This window comes from Balaenoptera borealis (assembly GCF_965194805.1).
Source record: "Balaenoptera borealis genome assembly, chromosome: 12".
Classification (NCBI taxonomy): Eukaryota; Metazoa; Chordata; class Mammalia; order Artiodactyla; family Balaenopteridae; genus Balaenoptera; species Balaenoptera borealis.
This window is the reverse complement of record NC_138869.1, coordinates 74,205,040-74,226,232: the sequence shown is the minus strand read 5'-3', so window position 1 is coordinate 74,226,232 and position 21,193 is coordinate 74,205,040. Positions and strand designations below refer to the sequence as shown.

At 38.3% G+C, this 21,193-nt stretch overlaps 1 protein-coding gene across 1 annotated transcript in view; it reads left to right on the top strand.

The window, feature by feature from the left end:
- Positions 1–21,193, top strand: part of KIF6 (kinesin family member 6) — a 403,702-nt gene that overhangs the window by 75,837 nt on the left and 306,672 nt on the right. The window contains exons 4-5 of the mRNA XM_082347818.1: positions 1,336–1,483; positions 6,104–6,213. Coding sequence (XP_082203944.1) covers positions 1,336–1,483; positions 6,104–6,213 — 258 coding nt within the window. The remainder of the gene's footprint in view (positions 1–1,335; positions 1,484–6,103; positions 6,214–21,193) is intronic.

Below are 21,193 nucleotides of genomic sequence, written 5' to 3'. Positions count from 1 at the left end.
ACTACTGAACCCACGCGCTGCAACTACTGAAGCCCTCATGCTCTAGGGCCCATGTGCCACAACTACTGAGCCCGCATGCTGCAACTACTGAAGCCTGTGCACCTAGAGCCCATGCTCTGCAACAAGAGAAGCCACTGCAATGAGAAGCCTGTGCACTGCAACGAAGAGTAGCCCCCGCTTGCCACAACTAGAGAAAGCCTGCTCGCAGCAACGAAGACCTAATGCAGCCAAAAATAAATGAAAAACAAATGAATAAATAAATAAAATTTTAAAAAAGAGAAAGAAGTAGAGAGTAGAATGGTGGTTACCTGGGACTGTGGAGTAGAGAAAATGGGGAGATGTTGGCCAAAGGGTATAAACTTCCAGTTATAAGATGGGTAAGTTCTGAGCATCTAATATACAGCACAGTGACTATAGGTAACGATACTGTATTATGTATTTACAAGTTGTTAAGAGAGTAAATCTTAAATGTTATCACCACAAAAAAGATAATTATTTGAGGTGATGGATATGTTGATGGATGTGTTAACTAAACTTATTGTGGTAATCATTTCACAATATATACATGTGTCAAATCATCACATTGCACACCTTAATCTTATATATGTTATATGTCAATTATATCTCAGTAAAGCTGGGAAAAAAGAGACATTAGATTAAAAAGTAAGGAGATTTGTATAGAGTTTGTAATAATATTTCAATTGGTTCATTAATTGTGACAAATGTACAATACTAGTGTAAGATATTAATAATAGAGGAAACTAGCTGTGGGATATATGTGAACTCCCTGTACTATCTTTGCAACTTTTTTGTAAATATAAAAGGGTAGACTACATTTGACCCTTGAACAATGCAGGGGTTGGGGCAACAACCCTCCCTGCAGTTGAAAATCCAAGTATAGCTTTACAGCCATCCCCCTGTACCCATGGTTTTGCATCTGTGGATTCAACCAACTGAGGATCATGTAGTACTGTAGTATGTATTTAGTGAAGAAAATCTGCTTATGAGTGGACCCACACAGTTCAAACCCTTGTTGTTCAAGGGTCAATTGTATTCTAAAATAAATATTTTATTGAAATAAAGAAAGAAAATATTTAAGATGACTGGATCCCATTTGAGTTACGGGTCCTCTCTCAGAAAAAAGGATTGATGTGCTGAGACTCCTAGATGAAAAATAATTTCTAGCTAGATAGTCACATACATAAATATTTCTATAGATATTTCTATAAATGTCTTTTCAGTAGTGTTGAATCAAGTTGCTCTTAGAATACTAGCCATTTAATACAAATACAATTAGCCATTTTGATATTAAAAGTTTGCTATTTCTTTATGTAGTGTCCTGGCAGGTTACAATGGTACCATCTTTGCATATGGACAAACAGGCAGTGGTAAGACATTCACCATCACAGGTGGGGCAGAGCGCTACAGTGACAGAGGCATTATCCCAAGGACACTGTCATACATTTTTGAGCAATTACAAAAGGTATGAAGCTTTAAGTTCACTTTATATTTGATATATTCAGCAGAAATTTACTGTGGGCGGAAAATTTATCGTGACATTTTGTTATATTATACCTAAATGAGGAAACATTGTGTAGTAACTCTGGCCTTTACATTTAAGGAAAGTTTGGGATTTTGCTGAAGAGGTGAAAATCCAGAAGGTGCTTCTCATTAAAGGGGATGCTGCTTCAGCAAAGGCTCAAAGGGAGTTTGTTCTGATCCACCCATGGAGGTTAAAACACACTTTACCAACTTGTATCTTATATTTGTCATTAAGAAGTTGAAGAATATCCTTTTGCCAAAATGGACCTTTGTTTTAGCTACTAAAGCACTGAATAGGATAATGTGGTTGTACTTTTTCACACTTTTAATGGAAGCCCAGAGGAATTTACCACAGTAAAAGTCGTATTGCAGTTAATATTATTATAAAGAGGAGTTTCCTCTCTATATTATATGCATCATTTATTGTGTGGTTCCAAATGCCTGTTGCTTTATCAAGATTTAATAGAACTAACAATGTAGGTATCTCTATCCCCATTTTATAGTTGGGAAGACTGAGTCTTGGGTTACATTTATTTTTCTCTGCATCCTCATAAGTAGCTGATCTGGAGCTTCCATCCCAGGTCTGTGCAATGCCAAACTCTGTGCTTTTTAACCACTACATACCCTGCCTCTGGGTATCAGACTGGCTTTATTTTGCTGGTTGTATTTAAACAAATTCTAGGTAATGAGTCACTTAACTTCTCTGGGTTTCAGTTCTGCCGTCTGTGAAAGTAGGGACTAAATTGTACTAGAGGATCTCCAGCGTCCCTACTAGTTCCAACAATTCTTTGGTTGTAGCAATTAAGTATAACAAATGTCCTAACTAGGTCAGTGTAACAGTCTTTCCAAAATTTCTCAACTGTATGCTGCTTGCATTCTGAGTTGCAAAGATGAGAAGAAGTTGCTGAGATCTGCATAATTCTAATTTCCACCCATAAAGTAGCAATTACCCATTAGTTCAGCTCATCACTCACTAGCGCAAACATGCCAGCTCTGCATGCCAGAAAATTTGAAAAAGCAAGGATAGCGCATAGTGTATATGTTGGATCCAAATCCTTTCTTTTCATTTACTCATTTATTTCTGACATTAGCTGTTCTGTTTTGTTCCCAGATTTCGCCAACTGGTAATATAATTTCTAATAGTTTTTGTTGCTGTGGCCTAATGTGGGAGCATCCTGTCTTGGGAGAATCATTGAAGTTGGTGCAGGCCAACCTGGTTCTAAGTGCACTACTTACAGGATGTGGCCTTGGGCAGTTCCTTAATGTCTCAGGCTTGTGGAGTAGCTGTGAGAGTTGAATATACTGTATTTAAAGATATTGTCCAGTTCCTGGCACATAGGAGATGCTCAAAAAATTATAGTTATTACTATAGCCATTAATGTCCATATATATATATATATGCATGTGGCCAAATGATTGCTGAACAATTTCAAAGAACCCTTTGAAACTCAGAACAAATGAAGCTAATTCCCCTGATTAAGTTAAACAGAATAAACAAATTCTTTCCTAATAGAAAATCTATTTGTCTCTTTTTAAATTTTGTCTATGATTACCAAAATACAGTTTTAAAAGTCTAAATATCTCCCAAGTACCTACCATCTGTTGGGTTCATTATTTTATATCTGTTTGTCATTGACATTACTCTAAACCCCATCTCATTCCGAATGATTCTAAATAACTTCTTGGTTTGGAGCGAGCCCATCAGATCAGCTTATAGCCAGGACAACTCCTTGTAGACGAACAGATTAACACAATGGGACACAACACATTAGTTATAACCCGACTGAGCTATGGCGAAACCAGTCAGAGGCAACTTTGAAGTTCTTCATAAAGTTTGTCCTCATTGTTTAGCTGAAAAATGCTGACAGGTACTCAGATGCCCCCAGTTGATTGCTTTAGAGGACACATGGTGCTCTCCAGAATCCTTAAACGAAACATTTGACTTATGCAACATATTTATTTCAAGATAAACTAAGAACTAGTGCATACTGGGTCCTAAAATGCCCGTGAGTGTGATAGGAGCACATTTGCAAAGATTTTAAAAGAAGAAAATTGATTTCATTTATTTTAGAAATCACTGCTCATTATTTTTGAGTATTGTGAGGTTCATACTTGTTTGGGGGTAGGAGAAAAGGCTGTCTGCAGGAAACATGTGTGTTACATTACAGTCTGGCAGTCCTAAAGAGTAAAAAAGGAGTAATAAGGAAAGGTAGCTGCCACATAGCTCAGTGAATTTTAAGTGTGTATTCCAATAAAAGCCCAGAAAATGCAGAAGCCAGAGGAGCCAAAGGCATTATCCCTATCATCTCTGGGCAATGGACTTGCCATTTTCCTGACTTTTTATTATTTCTTCTAGTTTCTGAAAGAAGAGAGTTTCTCCACTGCTGATGAACGTAGAAGTTGGCTGTTCTTTTTGCCTTTCTTTTCCTTTCCTTTTGTATTCACATACTGAATTCTCTATTTGGAGGCTTTTAGAAATAATAGTAAAAATAATAACAACAGCAATAATAATAACATCAGCAACAGCAATGATTTATTGGTGCCTATTAACAGTCCACACATTTTTGGTAGGATTTAAAATATAGAACCTTATTCCTCTGTCACAACAGTTCTGCCATATTCTAAAGGTTATTATCCCCAATTTCATGATTAAACAACTGAGGTTAAGGGTGCAGGATCACTCAGTTATAAAGGCAGATCCAGTGTTCTAACCCAGTTTTGTCTGATGCTAAGATGAACTCATAAACGTATGCTAAAATCTCAAACCATAATCTATGGGATATTTCACATACGTTCAGATAAGTTTTAGAAATACGTTGTTTTAAACAGGATCTCAGGATGTTGCTGAGTGACTCCCCATGGGCTTTAACTTGCTCCGAGAATCTTTCAGAGATGGACAGTATGTATGCTGATCATGGAACACTTTTTTCCACAAGTATTTTAAGTAATATTTTAGGAAACACTGGATTAGACTAAAGGCCACTCAGAGTCTGTCTAGTATTTGTAGTCTCTGATTCCTGCACTAATTCAAGCTATAATCCCCAAAATTATGTTGATATGATGCCATTACTAAATGAGGATACTAATATAATTGATAGACCGTTTGTCAGCATAAGCAGCCAGAGTCACCCACATCAACAGGCTTTCTGGCATTTGGTTGGGAAAAACTTGATTAGTAAAGATTCAGTCCATGCTGTCACCTTCATAGAACACCAAACATGGAATTTCAGCTGTAGCTTGAGTGTTTTACTACAGTCATGTGCTGGCTGAGAGCTGCCTTAGTTTTTCATGTATTATTTCATTTTTATGAAATGGTAGTATCTTTATTTGGATAGTTTGAGACATTCTAGGACCAGAGAATCATATTCGTTTTAATCTGAAGAATGCCGAGGGAGTCGTTATCCAGTTTCTTCACCTTAATGAGTGTGGAAACAGAGGCCTGACTTGGTAGGAGCTCAGAGCTAGTATGACTAGCATTCCAGCTTTGGATTTGCAGGCCACTGTTCTCTCCCCCATCTCTGTGACTTGGTCTTCTCCTTCTTTGAATAACACCTGTCAAATGGATTGTCTTGGATATAGATGAGAATCCTTTCTGTGAATATCCTCTCTGACAATCTGCCGACCTTCTTGCCAGAAGACACAAATATATTCTCCTCTTATGAGTAGCAAGACTCTAATATTTGCAGAAATGGAAGCATTTGTGTTTTGGGGGAAACAAGAAGTGCTATTATTGATATTTGGTATTGAAAAAGAGAGCTTGGAATTTTCTGGAGACCTGAAAAAATTCCCTGTTTTATTCCATCTCAGAGGGAGTGGGTCCTTTTGGTCTGTTGGCAGAACTGAGAGTAGGACCAGTCACCTTGACTTTTATCCTATTTACACTGATGCCTATATTATTGCATTTTGGTAATGACCCACAGAAAATACCTCTCCCTAACCAATAGTTGAATATCCCTAATTTGCCACTTGGGCAAGGAAAATTAACCCAACAGGTAAGGTATAGGTAGTGAACTGTTAATGTCCACTCTTACTGTTACCTGATTGATCTAAACTATTTATGTTCCCTGGAATTCACTTTCCATATCTATTTATTGTCTGTTATCTATTTGTCATTGGAAATTTGAATATTAGAAAAGTTAAAAAGGAATTATGATTGAAGATGGTAACTCTTTGGCTACTGAAATTTTAAACTGAAGTAAGAATTCTGTGTTCTGTTCTTTTTTCTGTCTGGAAAGTAAAAAATGGTGTGTTATACAGTTCTGCAACCAAGTTGGCTCATTTTAAGTGTATATTGACTTTTTATGTATAATGTGGAACTAATAAAAAATAACAGACTGAAGTTGCTTGTAATCATGGGTGTTGGCCATTGGGGGAAAAAAAAAGCCTCATGCATATGGTAACTGGCAACTTGAAAGTGTCACGAACTGAAAATGTAAACCATACAAAGTGAGAGAGTGAAGGAGGGAAACTGTGAGGAAACTAGTGATAAATGTGTTCATCTTTCTCTAAGCCGAATCGTGATTTATAGCCATTTAATAATGTCTTTCTCTTTCCCAATCAGGACAGCAGCAAAATATATACAACGCACATTTCCTATTTGGAAATCTACAATGAATGTGGTTATGATCTATTGGATCCAAGACATGAAGCCTCCAGTTTGGAAGATTTGCCGTGAGTAGCAGAACAACAAAGAATGGGGGAAAATTACTTTCAGATGTTCCCTTCATTTGTTTTCTTTGAAACTTTGTATGTTTCTGGTCTCAATCATAATTAACAAATACTGGATAACAGAATCTTTTTGCAATATAGTGGATATTTTTTTCAGTTACGACAAATAGACAGTAGTGATGGGACCCAAAACTGCTTGAAATTCATTTCTTGAGACAATCTTTTTTGGAGTCGGCACGAACAAATGCAGTGAACGTTCTCGGAGAGTGGGCGCTGAGAGGATTGATGGGATGTGACAGTACTACTTTGCTCTTGCCACATGAAACCCTTTTACTCCTCTAGTTGTGGCCTTTCTCTGAAGAAGGTATTCAAATTAGCAATAAAAGAATCTGAAAGAGAGAAAATAAAACTTTAAGTTTTCCCCAAACGCTTCTCTGCTGTTATTGACTAACATTGACACGCATTTGGTCAGATTGGTACTGATTGTTTCATAACTGAAATGTAAATAGAGTCTTCAGAGCTTATCTCTTAATGGAATAAGTTACTCTGCAAGCATTTATATAACATTACTCGCTGCTTATTTGAATATTTGCCTAAATTATACATATATTAATTAGTAACAATTCATATACTTTTGTCCAGACATCTTCAGAATGTTGGTAGAGCCAAGAAAATGCATTGTAATATTTTTCTTATTAAATATTCTAAAGCAGTTTAAAGTATATATTAATCCTCTACCAAAAAGGTCAACAACCATTTGCTTATTTTAATTTGCAAAGGAAACAAGAAGAGATAATAAAGAAAATAGGTTATATAAACTTTATATACATTCTTCTGTTAATGTTAAGAGTTTTTACATCTCATCTTTTTTTATGCTAACAATATTTACTAGAGGGAGTTAGAAAAGGGGATTATTGTTGGCACTCTTAATATGTGTATAAAAGTTAAAAGAAAGGAAAGATTACTGACTCCATGGAAGAAATTGATTTTAAAGAAGCTATTGGAAATAACTTTACGAAAAGGAAGCACTTTCCTCATAGGAAAGATAGAAACAGTAGCATTAAAGACATAAAGGCCATGTGTTGAGGAATCATGTGAAGTAAGAGCAGAAAGGCCAACTGAAGCCAGCTTTTGAGGGATTTGATTGACAGGCTTTTGGTGTGAGATTGGTCTTTATTGTAATAGGCTTCTTAATTAGTTTTATAGCCTCCAGTCTAACCTGTATACCTCTAGGCTAACTCTTGTTTAAAATCGTTTTTAACAAGTCATATCTACACGGAAGAGCTTGATAGCTTGTTTAGTAATAATCCAGAAATGAAGGGCTTGGCTATGATGAACACAGAGGACAGATAAATCTGAGAGATATGCAATAAATAAATAGAAAGAAAGAAGGGAAGGAAGGAAGGAAGAGAGAGAGGGAGAAAGATAGGAAAGGAAAAAAAGAAAGACTGAAAGAAAGATTATGCCTAGCACCTTGGACTTGATTGGTTTTGCAAGGAAAGTGAATCACAGCAAGTTGGTGCTCTAGTCATTTTACTGACCGAGGAGATGAAGCTCAGAGAGGTAGGACTTGCCCAGGGTTTCAAAACTAATCGGTTAATGGTAGAACAAGGATTAAAAACCAGATACTCTCACTCTCATGCCAGAATAGCAAAAATAGCTTCAAGATTTTACCACGGGACCTAGAGAATTAAGGAGTCATTGACCTAAAAGGGAGATTTCCATTAGAAAACTTGAGTGGGTGGTGGTGATGCGTTTCACATACATAACTTGGGTGTCTGAGAATACTGCATCAGATGTTTACATTTACATACATTGCTCAGAGGAAAGAAGTATGCCTTAATTGCATTGGTAGTCTCTCTTCCACCTACGCCAAAGTAAGTCCTTAAAATTTTTAGAAATTATCTGTTAAACTATGAAGGAGACTTTTTGAAGATGAGAGTGTAAAGGGAGAGCAGCATGAGCCCTGTGAGTCTGAGTCTAATTGATATAATTAGGTGCAGCCTAACTATGGGAAGAGAAAAGTCCTTTGACCTCTAAAAGAGGTAGTGTGATATAGAGAAAACAGCACTTGATTAGAAGTCAGGAACTTTGGGTTCTAGCCCCAAACCTGCAATCTTAGATAATTTTTTATCACTTTTCTGGGTTTCTTTTTGTGTGTAAAATGTGGACATTGAATTATATAATATTTAACAACCATCCAACCTCCAATGTCTAGAGTTCAAAGATTAGTGACCTCATAGGATAGGATTTATTTGGTGGCTCTTCTCCTCTTCACAAAAGAATAAGAAGTGACCTAGATATTTTCTATTGTCCTGCTAGAAATAGCCTTAAGCCACTTTTTTTTTTTAACATCTTTATTGGGGTATAATTGCTTTACAATTGTGTGTTAGTATCTGCTGTATAACAAAGTGAATCAGCTATACATATATCCCTATATCTCCTCCCTCTTGCATCTTCCTCCCACCCTCCCTATCCCACCCCTCTAGCTGATCACAAAGCACCAAGCTGATCTCCCTGTGCTATGCGGTTGCTTCCCACTAGCTATCTATTTTACATTTGGTAGTGTGTATAAGTCCATGCCACTCTCTCAGTTCGTCCCAGCTTACCCTTCCCCCTCCCCGTGTCCTCAAGTCCATTCTCTACATCTGCATCTTTATTCCTGTCCTGCCCCTAGGTTCATCATAACTTTTTTTTTTTTAGATTCCATATATATGTGTTAGCATATGGTATTTGTTTTTCTCTTTCTGACTTTCTTCACTCTGTATCACAGACTCTAGGTCCATCCTCCTCACTACAAAAACTCAATTTCGTTTCTTTTTATGGCTGAGTAATATTCCATTGTATATATGTGCCACCTCTTCTTTATCCATTCATCTGTCGATGGACACTTAGGTTGCTTCCATGTCCTGGCTATTGTAAATAGAGCTGCAATGAACATTGTGGTACATGACTCTTTTTGAATTATGGTTTTCTCAGGGTATATGCCCAGTAGTGGGATTGTTGGGTCATATGGTATTTCTATTTTTAGTTTTTTAAGGAAATTCCATACTGTTTTCCATAGTAGCTGTATCAATTTACATTCTCACCAACAGTGCAAGAGAGTTCCCTTTTCTCCACACCCTCTCCAGCATTTATTGTTTGTAGACTTTTTGATGATGGCCATTCTGACTGGTGTGAGGTGATACCTTATTGTAGTTTTGATTTGCATTACTCTAATGATTAGTGATGTTGAGCATCCTTTCATGGGTTTGTTGGCAATCTCTGTATATCTTCTTTGGAGAAATGTCTATTTAGGTCTTCTGCCCATTTTTGGTTTGGGTTGTTTGTTTTTTTTAATATTGAACTGCATGAGCTGCTTGTAAATTTTGGAAATTAATCCTTTGTCAGTGGCTTCATTTGCAAATATTTTCTCCCATTCTGAGAGCTGTCTTTTCGTCTTGTTTATGGTCACATTTGTTTATTTTTGTTTTTATTTCCATTTCTTTAGGAGGTGGGTCAAAAAGGATCTTGCTGTGATGTATGTCATAGAGTGTTCTGCCTGTTTTCCTCTAAGGGTTATATAGTGTCTGCCCTTACATTTAGGTCTTTAATTCATTTGGAGTTTATTTTTGTGAATGGTGTTAGGAAGTGTTCTAATTTCATTCTTTTACATGTAGCTGTCCAGTTTTCCCAACACTACTTATTGAAGAGGCTGTCTTTTCTCCATTGTATATTCTTGCCTCCTTTATCAAACATAAGATGATCATATGTATGTGAGTTTATCTCTGGGCTTTCTATACTGTTCCATTGATCTATATTTCTGTTTTTGTACCAGTACCCTACTGTCTTCATTGCTGTAGCTTTGTAGTATAGTCTGAGGTCTGGAAGCCAGATTCCTCAAGCTTTGTTTTTCTTTCTCAAGATTGCTTTGAGTATTCGGTGTCTTTTGTATTTCCATACAAATTGTGAAATTTTTTGTTCTGGTTCTGTGAAAAATGCCATTGGTAGTTTGATAGGGACTGCATTGAATCTGTAAATTGCTTTGGGTAGTATAGTCATTTTCACAATGTTGATTCTTCCAATCCAAGAACATGGTCTATCTCTCCATCTGTTTGGATCATCTTTAATTTCTTTCATCAGTGTCTTATAGTTTTCTGCATACAGGTCTTTTGTCTGCTTAGGTAGGTTTATTCCTAGGTATTTTATTCTTTTTATTGCAATGGTAAATGGGAGTGTTTCCTTAATTTCTCTTTCAGATTTTTCATCATTAGTGTATAGGAATGCAAGAGATTTCTGTGCATTAATTTTGTATCCTGCTACATTACCAAATTCATTGATTAGCTCTAGTAGTTTTCTGGTAGCATCTTTAGGATTCTTTATGTATAGTATCATGTCATCTGCAAACAGTGACAGCTTTACTTCTTCTGTTCCGATTTGGATTCCTTTTATTTCTTTTTCTTCTCTGATTGCTGTGGCTAAAACTTCCAAAACTATGTTGAATAATAGTGGTGAGAGTGGGCACCCTTGTCCTGTTCCTGATCTTAGTGGAAATAGTTTCCCTTTTCACCATTGAGAACGATGTTGGCTGTGGGTTTGTCACACATGGCCTTTATTAAGTTGAGGAAAGTTCCCTCTATGCCTACTTTCTGGAGGGTTTTTATCATAAATGGGTGTTGAATTTTGTCGAAAGCTTTTTCTGCATCTATTGAGATGATCATATGGTTTTTATCCTTCAAGTTGTTAATATGGTGTATCACATGGATTTCTTTGTGTATATTGAAGGATCCTTGCATTCCTGAGATAAACCCCACTTGATCATGGTGTATGATCCTGTTAATGTGCTGTTGGATTCTGTTTGCAAGTATTTTGTTGAGGATTTTTGCATCTATGTTCATCAGTGATATTCACCTATAGTTTTCTTTTTTTGTGACATCTTTGTCTGGTTTTGGTATCAGGGTGATGGTGGCCTCGTAGAATGAGTTTGGGAGTGTTCCTCCCTCTGCTATATTTTGGAAGAGTTTGAGAAGGCTAGGTGTTAGCTCTTCTTTAAATGTTTGATAGAATTCGCCTGTCAAGCCATCTGGTCCTGAGCTTTTGTTTGTTGGAAGATTTTTAATCACACTCTGAATTTCAGTGCCTGTGATTGGTCTGTGTATATTTTCTATTTCTTCCTGATTTAGTCTTGGAAGGTTGTACTTTTCTAAGAATTTGTTCATTTCTTACAGGTTGTCCATTTTATTGGCATATAGTTGCTTGTAGTAATCGCTCATGATCCTTTGTATTTCTGCAGTGTCAGTTGTTACTTCTCCTTTTTCATTTTTAATTCTATTGATTTGAGTCTTCTCCCTTTTTTACTTGATGAGTCTGGCGAATGGTTTATCAATTTTGTTTATATTCTCAAAGAAGCATCTTTTAGTTTTATTGATCTTTGCTGTTGTTCCCTTCATTTCTTTTTCATTTATTTCTGATTTGATCTTTATGATTTCTTTCCTTCTGCTAACTTTGGGGTTTTTTTGTTCTTCTTTCTCTAATTGCTTTAGGTGTAAGGTTAGGTTGTTTATTTGAGATGTTTCTTGTTTCTTGAGGTAGGATTGTATTGGTATAAACTTCCCTCTTAGAACTGCTTTTGCTGCATCCCATAAGTTTTGGGTCATCGTGTTTTCATTGTCATTTGTTTCTAGGTATTTTTTTATTTCCTCTTTGATCTCTTCAGTGATCTCTTGGTTATTAAGTAGTGTATCGTTTAGCCTCCATGTGTTTGTATTTTTTACAGATTTTTTCCTGTAACTGATATCTAGTCTCATAGCGTTGTGGTTAGAAAAGATTCCTGATACGATTTCAATTTTCTTAAGTTTACCAAGGCTTGACTTGTGACCCAAGATATGATCTATCCTGGAGAATGTTCTATGAGCACTTGAGAAGCAAGTGTATTCTGTTGTTTTTGGATGTAATGTCCTGTGAATATCAATTAAGTCCATCTTGTTTAGTGTATCATTTAAAGCTTGTGTTTCCTTATTTATTTTCTGTTTGGATGATCTGTCCATTGGTGAAATTAGGGTATTAAAGTCCCCTACTATGATTGTGTTACTGTAGATTTCTCCTTTTATGACTGTTAGCATATGTATTGAGGTGCTGTTTGCCTTATGTATTGAGGTGCTCCTATGTTGGGTGCATAAATATTTACAATTGTTATATCTTCTTCTTGGATTGATCCTTTGATCATTATGTAGTGTCCTTCTTTGTCTCTTGTAATAGTCTTTATTTTAAAGTCTATTTTGTCTGATATGAGAATTGCTACTCCAGCTTTCTTCTGATTTCCATTTGCATGGAATATCTTTTTCCATCCCCTCACTTCCAGTCTGTATGTGTCCCTAGGTCTGAATGGGTCTCTTGTAGACAGCATATATGCAGATCTTGTTTTTGTATCCATTCAGCCAGTCTATGTCTTTTGCTTGGAGCATTTAATCCATTTACATTTAAGGTAATTATCGATATGTATGTTCCTATTACCATTTTCTTAATTGTTTTGGGTTTGTTATTGTAGTTCTTTTCCTTCTCTTTTCCTTCTCTTGTGTTTCCTGCCTAGAGAAGTTCCTTTAGCATACCTTGTAAAGCTGGTTTGGTGGTGCTGAATTCTCTTAGCTTTTGCTTATCTGTTTTAATTTCTCTGTCTAATCTGAATGAGATCCTTGCTGGGTAGAGTAATCTTGGTTGTAGGTTTTTCCCTTTCATCACTTTAAATATGTCCTTCCACTCCCTTCTGGCTTGCAGATTTTCTGCTGAAAGATCAGCTGTTAACCTTATGGGGATTCCCTTGTATGTTATTTGTTGTTTTTCCCCGTTGCTTTTAATATTTTTTCTTTGTATTTAATTTTTGATAGTTTGATTTATATGTGTCTTGGCGTGTTTCTCCTTGGATTTATCTTGTATGGGACTCTCTGTGCTTCTTGGACTTGATTAACTATTTCCTTTCCTATATTAGGGAAGTTGTCAACTATAATCTCTTCAAATATTTTCTCAGTCCCTTCCTGTTTCTCTTCTTCTTCTGCGACCCCTATAATTCAAATGTTGGTGTGTTTAATGTTTGTCCCAGAGGTCTCTGAGACTGTCCTCAATTCTTTTCATTCTTTTTTCTTTATTCTGCTCTGCAGTAGTCATTTCCACTATTTCATCTTCCAAGTCACTCATCTGTTCTCGGCCTCAGTTATTCTGCTATTGATTCCTTCTAGAGAATTTTTTATTTCGTTTACTGTGTTGTTCATCATTGTTTGTTTGCTCTTTAGTTCTTCTATGTCCTTGTTAAACGTTTCTTGTATTTTCTCCATTCTATTTCCCAGATTTTGGATCATCTTTACTATCATTACTCTGAATTCTTTTTCAGGTAGACTGCCTATTTTCTCTTCATTTGTTTGGTCTGGTCAGTTCTTACCTTGCTCCTTCATCTGCTCTGTGTTTCTCTGTCTTCTCATTTTGCTTAGCTTACTGTGTTTGGGGTCTCCTTTTCACAGACTGCAGGTCCGTAATTCCCATTGTTTTTGGTGTCTGCCCCTAGTGGGTAATGTTGGTTCAGTGGGTTGTGTAGGCTTCCTCATGGAGGGGACTAGTGCCTGTGTTCTGGAGGATGAGGCTGGATCTTGTCTTTCTGGTAGGCAGGACCATGTCTGGTGCTGTGTTTTGGGGTGTCTGTGACCTTATTATGATTTTAGGCAACCTCTCTGCTAATGGGTGCGGTTGTGTTCCTGTCTTGCTAGTTGTTTGGCATGGGTTGTCCAGCACTGTAGCTTGCTGGTCATTGAGTGGAGCTGGGTCTTAGCGTTGAGATGGAGCTGTCTGGGAGAGCTTTCGCCGTTTGATATTACATGGAGCCAGGAGGTCTCTGGTGGACCAATGTCCTGAACTTGGCTCTCCCACCTCAGAGGCACAGGCCTGACACCTGGCTGGAGCACCAAGACCCTGTCAGCCACTCGGTTCAAAAGAAAAGGGAGAAAAAAAGAAAGAAAGTAAAATAACATAAAGTTATTAAAATAAAAAATAATTATTAAAAATAAAAAAAATAAAAAGTAATAAAAAAAGAAATAAAGAAAGAAGAGAGCAACCAAACCAAAAAACAAATCCACCAATGATAACAAGTGCTAAAAACTATACTTAAAAAAAATAAATAAATAAAACAGACAGACAGAACCCTAGGACAAATGGTAAAAGCAAAGCTATAAAGACAAAATCACACAAAGAAGCATACACATACACACTCACAAAAAGAGAAAAAGGAGGAATATATATATATCGTTGCTCCCAAAGTCCACCGCCTCAATTTTGGGATAATTCATTGTCTATTCAGGTATTCCACAGATGCAGGGTACAGCAGGTTGATTGTGGAGATTTAATCCACTGCTCCTGAGGCTGCTGGGAGAAATTTCCCTTTCTCTTCTTTGTTCACACAGCTCCTGGGGTTCAGCTTTGGATTTGTCCCCACCTCTGTGTGTAGGTTGCCTGAGGGCGTCTGTTCTTTGCTCAGACAGGACGGGGTTAAAGGAGCAGCTGCTTCGGGGGCTCTGGCTTACTCAGGCTGGGGGGAGGGAGGGGTACGGAATGGGGGGCAAGCCTGTGGCGGCAGAGGCCAGCATGACATTGCACCAGCCTGAGGCGCACCGTGTGTTCTCCCAGGGAAGTTGTCCCTGGATCACGGGACCCTGGCAGTGGCAGGCTGCACAGGCTCCTGGGAGGGGAGGTGTGGATAGTGATCTGTGCTTGCACACAGGCTTCTTGGTGGCTGCAACAGCAGCAGCCTTAGCATTTCATGCCCATCTCTGGGGTCCACGCTGATAGCCGCGGCTCGCGCCTGTCTCTGGAGCTCGTTTAGGCGGTGCTCTGAATCCCCTCTCCTCACGCATCCTGGAACAATGGTCTTTTGCCTCTTAGGCAGTTCCAGACTTTTTCCCAGACTCCCTCCCGGCTAGCTGTGATGCACTAGCCCCCTTCAGGCTGTGTTCATGCAGCCAACCCCAGTCCTCTCCCTGGGGTCTGACCTCCGGAGCCAGAACCTCAGCTCCCAGCCCCCGCCCACCCCGGCGGATGAGCAGGAAAGCCTCTCAGGCTGGTGAGTGCTGGTCGGCACTGATCCTCTGTGCGGGAATCTCTCCGCTTTGCCCTCTTCACCCCTGTTGCTGCGCTCTCCTCCATTGCTCCGAAGCTTCCCTCCCCCCCCCCACAACCCCTGTCTCTGCCAGTGAAGGGGCTTCCTAGTGTGTGGAAACTTTTTCTCCTTCACAGCTCCCTCCCAGTGGTGCAGGTCCCGTCCCTATTCTTTTGTCTCTGTTTTTTCTTTTTTCTTTTGCCCTACCCAGGTACGTGGGGAGTTTCTTGCCTTTTGGGAAGTCTGAGGTCTTCTGCCAGCATTCAGTAGGTGTTCTGTAGGAGTTGTTCCACATGTAGATGTATTTCTGATGTATTTGTGGGGAGGAAGGTGATCTCCACGTCTCACTCCTCCACCATCTTGAATCGGGCACCTTAAGCCTCTTGAGAGCAAGGACAAAGCCTTAATTTACTCTGTCTCTGCATTTCCCAGCATGCCTGGCATTTAGTAGTGGTTCTCAATGTTGGTCAGATTGTCTCTATAGCTGGTGCCAGCTTTCTGTCTTAAACTACTACTCTTTCTTTAGTAGCTTTGTCCTCTTATTGGAGAATGAGTTCACTGACTCAAGTCGGAAGTGCCCTCAGTTACAAAACAGATGTTTTCAATGAACTACCACACACACACACACACACACACACACACACACACACACAACACACACATACAAAAGTGGTTTGAAAGATTTTCTTATCTTACATTTCAGACTATAATTACATGACAACAAATCTCATTAAAATAAAAATGAGAAGATTCTCATTAAGAAAGAAGATTCCCATATGCCAGGACTATGGCCTGTTTACTTCATATATATTCAATAGTATAAAATTCCAAAACAACTCAAGAGCTGCATAGTCTTTTGGTGTGGGGATAATGGGATTTGACTGGTATTGAGTCTGCTAGTTTTCTGGGGATTTTAGAGGATTTGCCTTTCATTAAGGTATAAAGCAATTCTTTATAATGGGATGTGACTTTTGCTATACCTGGATTGGATTAAGAGTGCACTGTTAATCTGGTTTCACACACTTTTGAACTGGGACAAGCTCTAACTCTGAAATCCTATCAGTTAGGTTGACTGGCTTTATTTGTTGTGAGCTGGAATGTCCCAAGCACTCTGAATACCATCCAAAAGCAGTAGGCAAAATGTCTGTTGACCTTGGTTCTCTCCTGCAGTCATCGATTTGAGGGACAATGACAATATACACATTTGATTCCTTCCACATTCTTAAACTTGGCTTAACCATGTAAAATGGAATTCAAGGTCATTTTGATATTGTACAATAATAGCCTCAGTAACAGGTTCCTTACCACTGAGCACCACAGCTTCCCCCAAATCACATGATGGATGCTCTTGTTCTTCTCACATGTACTCTGCCTTTTCTGTTTCTTCTTCTCTTATATGCTAATGAGTTCTACCTCTCTGCCCTTGCAGAAGCGTATGCCTATTGACTACCTGTAGACTTTGTATACATGCTGTCAGGGCACCAAGCTAAAGTCAGTCACTTTTTGCAATTATTGCTCTAGTCATTTGGCAGTGAGTTTTTAGATACAAGACCAAAGCATGATCTGTGAAAGAAAAAATACATAAGTTGAATTCATTAAAATTCAAAACATCTGCTCTCTGAAAGACACTGTCAATAGAATAAAAAGACAAACCAGAGACTTAGAGAAAATATTTCCAAACACGTATCTGATAAAGGACTTGTATCCAAAACATTTAAAGAACTCTTAAAACTCAACAATAAGAAAACAACTCAATTAAGAAATGAGAAAAAGATCTGAAGAGACACCTCACTGAAGAAGATATGTAGATGGTAAATAATTATCTGAAAAGATGCTCAGCATCTTCTGTCATTAAATAATTGTAGTTAAAACAGAAGATACCACTACACATCTTTAAAAATTTTTAAACTGGCAATACCAAATGCTAACAAGAATGCAGAACAACTGGAACTCTCATTCATTGCTGGTGGGAATGCAAAATGGTACAGCCACTTTGGAAGACAGTTTCCAATTTCTTACAAAACTAAGTATAGTCTTACCATATGATCCAGCAGTCATACTCCTAGGTATTTAACTGAGCTGAAAATTTATAACAGCACAAAAACCTACCCACAAATGGATATACCAGCCTTATTCATAATTGCCAAAAAACCAAAAGCAACCAATATGTCCCTCAATAGGCAAATAGAAAACAAACCGTGGTACATCCATGCAGTGGAATATTATTTGGCAATAAAAAGAAATGAGCTATTAAACCACAGAAAGACATGGAGGAACCTTAAATGCATATTGCTAAGTGCAAAAGCCAGTATGAAAAATCTATACACTATACGATTCCGACTGTATGACATTCTGGAAAAGGCAGAACTATTGATACAGTAAAAGATCAGTGGTCGCCAGTGTTGAGGAGGGTTGCCAGGGATAGAGGGATGAATAGGTGAAGCACAGAGGATTTGGGGGCAGTGAAACTATTATATATGATTCTGTAATGGTGGGTACATAACTTCAGGCATTTGTCAAAACCCATAGAATTTACAACACAGAGTGAACCCTGATGTAAACTATGGATCTTTAAGTTTAATAGAACAGCAATAACAAAAAGGAATGAACTACTGATACACTTGACAACTTGGATGAATCTCCAGGGAACTATGCTGAGGGAAAAAAGCCAATCCCAAAAGGTAATATGCTTTGTGATTTCAATTTTTTAATATTCATTAAATGGCAGAAGTAGAGAAGTAGATAACAGATTAGTGGTTGACAGGAGTTAGGGAGGGAAGTAGGAATGGTTATATGAGTCCAGTGATGGATCCTTGTAGTGAAGGACTCTTCTGTATCTCGACTGTGGCTGCGGATACACACAACTGTCAAAATGCATAGAACTAAAGCACATACACACACGTGAGCATAAGCAAAACTGGGACATCTGAACTAAATCAGTGGATTGTATCAATGCCAATGTCCTTGTTGTGATATTTTAATATCGTTTTACAAGATGTTACCATTGGGAAAAACCGGGTAATGGGTACATGGGATCTCTCTGCATTATTTCTTACAGCTGCATGTAAATCTACAATTTTCACAAAAAATAATTTTAATTTAAAACAGTAAGTGGCTATATTTTTATCTATAGACATATATATGCATATACACACATGTGTGTGTTAAAGCTATTCTGCATTTAGTAATTTAAATGAAAATAGAACTTCTACTTTTGAAAGCTCATTATGTCATATGCTATAAAGGGAATATAGTTAGAATCTAAGTATATCTCATGAAGTAAAAGAGTATAACTATTGGTCTTAACCATAGGGAAAATAGTCACCTTACTTTAGTATAATTTTAGTATTCCTAAATAGGGATGCATATTCCATTTAAGGTTCCAAAGACAGTCATGGCTATTACTGTTTAAAAAAAGTCAGTAAAGTCTAGTGTTCAGTATTGAAATCTTGTCTGTGTTGTGATTTTTAAATAATTTGTCATCAAAGGAGAAAAAGTTGACAGATGTTAAATTTAATTCACCATATTTCTAATACCTACTGGATATAAAACACTGCTAAGTGCCACAGGAGTTACAGAAGTGTCTGCCTTCCTGGCTTACAGCCTAGTCATGTGGAATCACTCATGTATTTAGCAAACATTTATGGAGGTCCAACTTGGTTCCACACACTATGCTAGGCACTGAGCTTACTAACATAGTCTTTGCCTTCCTGGAACTCATAGCACAGTGGATAAAAATAGTACAGAATAGCATAAAGTGGAATATGAAAATCATAAGAGAGGTGCAAAGAATGACAAGGGCTTAAAGGAGAAAGAAATCACATCAGGTCAAGCAAACAGAAAAGGACTCATAGAGAAGATGGCGTGTGAAATAGCCCTTGAGGGAAGGGCTAGGACTTGGAGCAGTGAAGCGTGGCATTCATGTGGAAACAAAGGTAGGGAAGTTGCAAAGCATAGAGCTTGTTCTGTGACAGTTAATAAACCTGTTCAGCAGGAACCCAGTAAGGTAGTAGGTGAGAACATTAAGATTGGAAAGATATGAAAGCAAGGATTTGGCAGACAAGATCTAGCCCTTGGAGATTTTTATTCCAGGGCACAGCATGACTGGAACTACCTTTCAGGAAGAAAAATCAGTCAGTAGTGTACAGGACAGGAATGAGATGGATGGAGGTCAGGGTGAGCCCAGAGCATTGTGGGAAGTTATTAGGACCATTCACGTGGCAGTGGGAGTAAGGAGGGGCAAAATTGGAAGATGTTATAATCCGGTGGCTCTAAATTTAACTACGTGTAAGAAGCACCTGGAATGACTGTTAAAAATGCAGATTCCTGGCCTCCACCTCCAGAAGGTTCAATTATGTTTGAATAAACATCCCAGGTGCTTATAATGCAGGTGGTCTGCCTTAATCCCTTCACTCATCCACCTGGGGAAAGTTTTTTTTTAGAGATACCAGGGAAAACCTCTCATTTAAGGAAGTGGGTATCATTGTTACAGAGTCTAAGCTCGTACTGCTCGCCAATAATTGCGAGACGAGTTATCGGGGCAAGGAATAATGACTTTATTTGGAAAGCCGGCAAACAGAGAAGATAGTGGACTCATGCCCCAAAGAACCATACTGTCTGAGTTAGAGTTCAGGTTCCTTTTATACTAAAAGGGGAGGGAGTAAAGTCTAACACTTCCTGGTTCCCATCAGCCTCCAGAGGAGATGTGTTAATTTCTTCCTCCCTGCAGTCATTCACAGGTGGGCCTGGTCAGGATGTTTTAGCATAATGCTCATTACCTGGGAAGCAGGGTTCCGGGAGATGGGCCATTATGTATACTTTAAGCTTATAGGCAACATCCCTTTAGTGATTAACTTGTAGTAGAATACAAAAGCTTCTTCTCTATTACTTCATAATCCATGTTTTATGGATGACTAAACTAAGGTTCACATAGATTGTGTGATATTTCCCCAAAATTCCGTGTCTGCCAAGAGATAGGATATCAACCTCGGTCAGTCAAACATTAGAGCTGGGGGTGATGGTGCTTTTGCCTGGAAGATCCATTTTTATCCTGGATTTCCATCTGAGCTCTGAGCCGACTGTGGTTTCTGGGCTTCTTCAGGCCCTGGGAGCCTCTTGTGTGAGCCAAAGCTTTGAGTCCAGTGCAGCTCTGTCTGTTGTGTGTCAGACACTCTGCAAGGCCGAGAGTATCTGTTCCTGACATCAAAGGGCTCTCATCTAGTAGAACAGACTCATAAACTGATCATTTTCATCTTACATAGTAAGTGACAAGATGCCTTGGGTTCTCTGAGGACACTGATTTCAACCTGGGGTTCAGAGGAGACTAGAGGAAAACTCTGCCACATTACAGTCTCCAACCTCAGCTGCGCCCTCAGCCTGCTAAGCAATATCTTCATGTTCCCAGAACTTTTTCTCTCATGCCTCACAATAATTACGTCAAACGTTTGTCTCCGTAGTCGAGAACTACCTGTCCCAGTTCTCTCCGACGCCAATTGTATCCTTACCTTAGAGAATATGGAAGTTGTCAGACATGAATTCCCTCAACTTCCTGCCTGCCTCCCTTTTTCCCTATCACCTATGTTCCTCTCATCTCAGGAAACTCTGTCCTTTTGAAAGCCAGTCCTTCCACTTATGCTCTGGACACTCCTTGCATCAGTACCAAATATGTTTTGATTGGTCTACACATTTTATGTTTAAAATTTTTGAAGTTACTGCCTTTAGATGAAACATGCATCCTTCAATTCTTATACCTACCTACTGCATTACACTTTTCATTTGTGTCATTTTTCTGGCCCCAGTTAGCATTTGAGATTTCTGGGCCTGTAAGCATAGATCTCAAAGTTAAAACTAACTCCAGCCTTTTCTTCA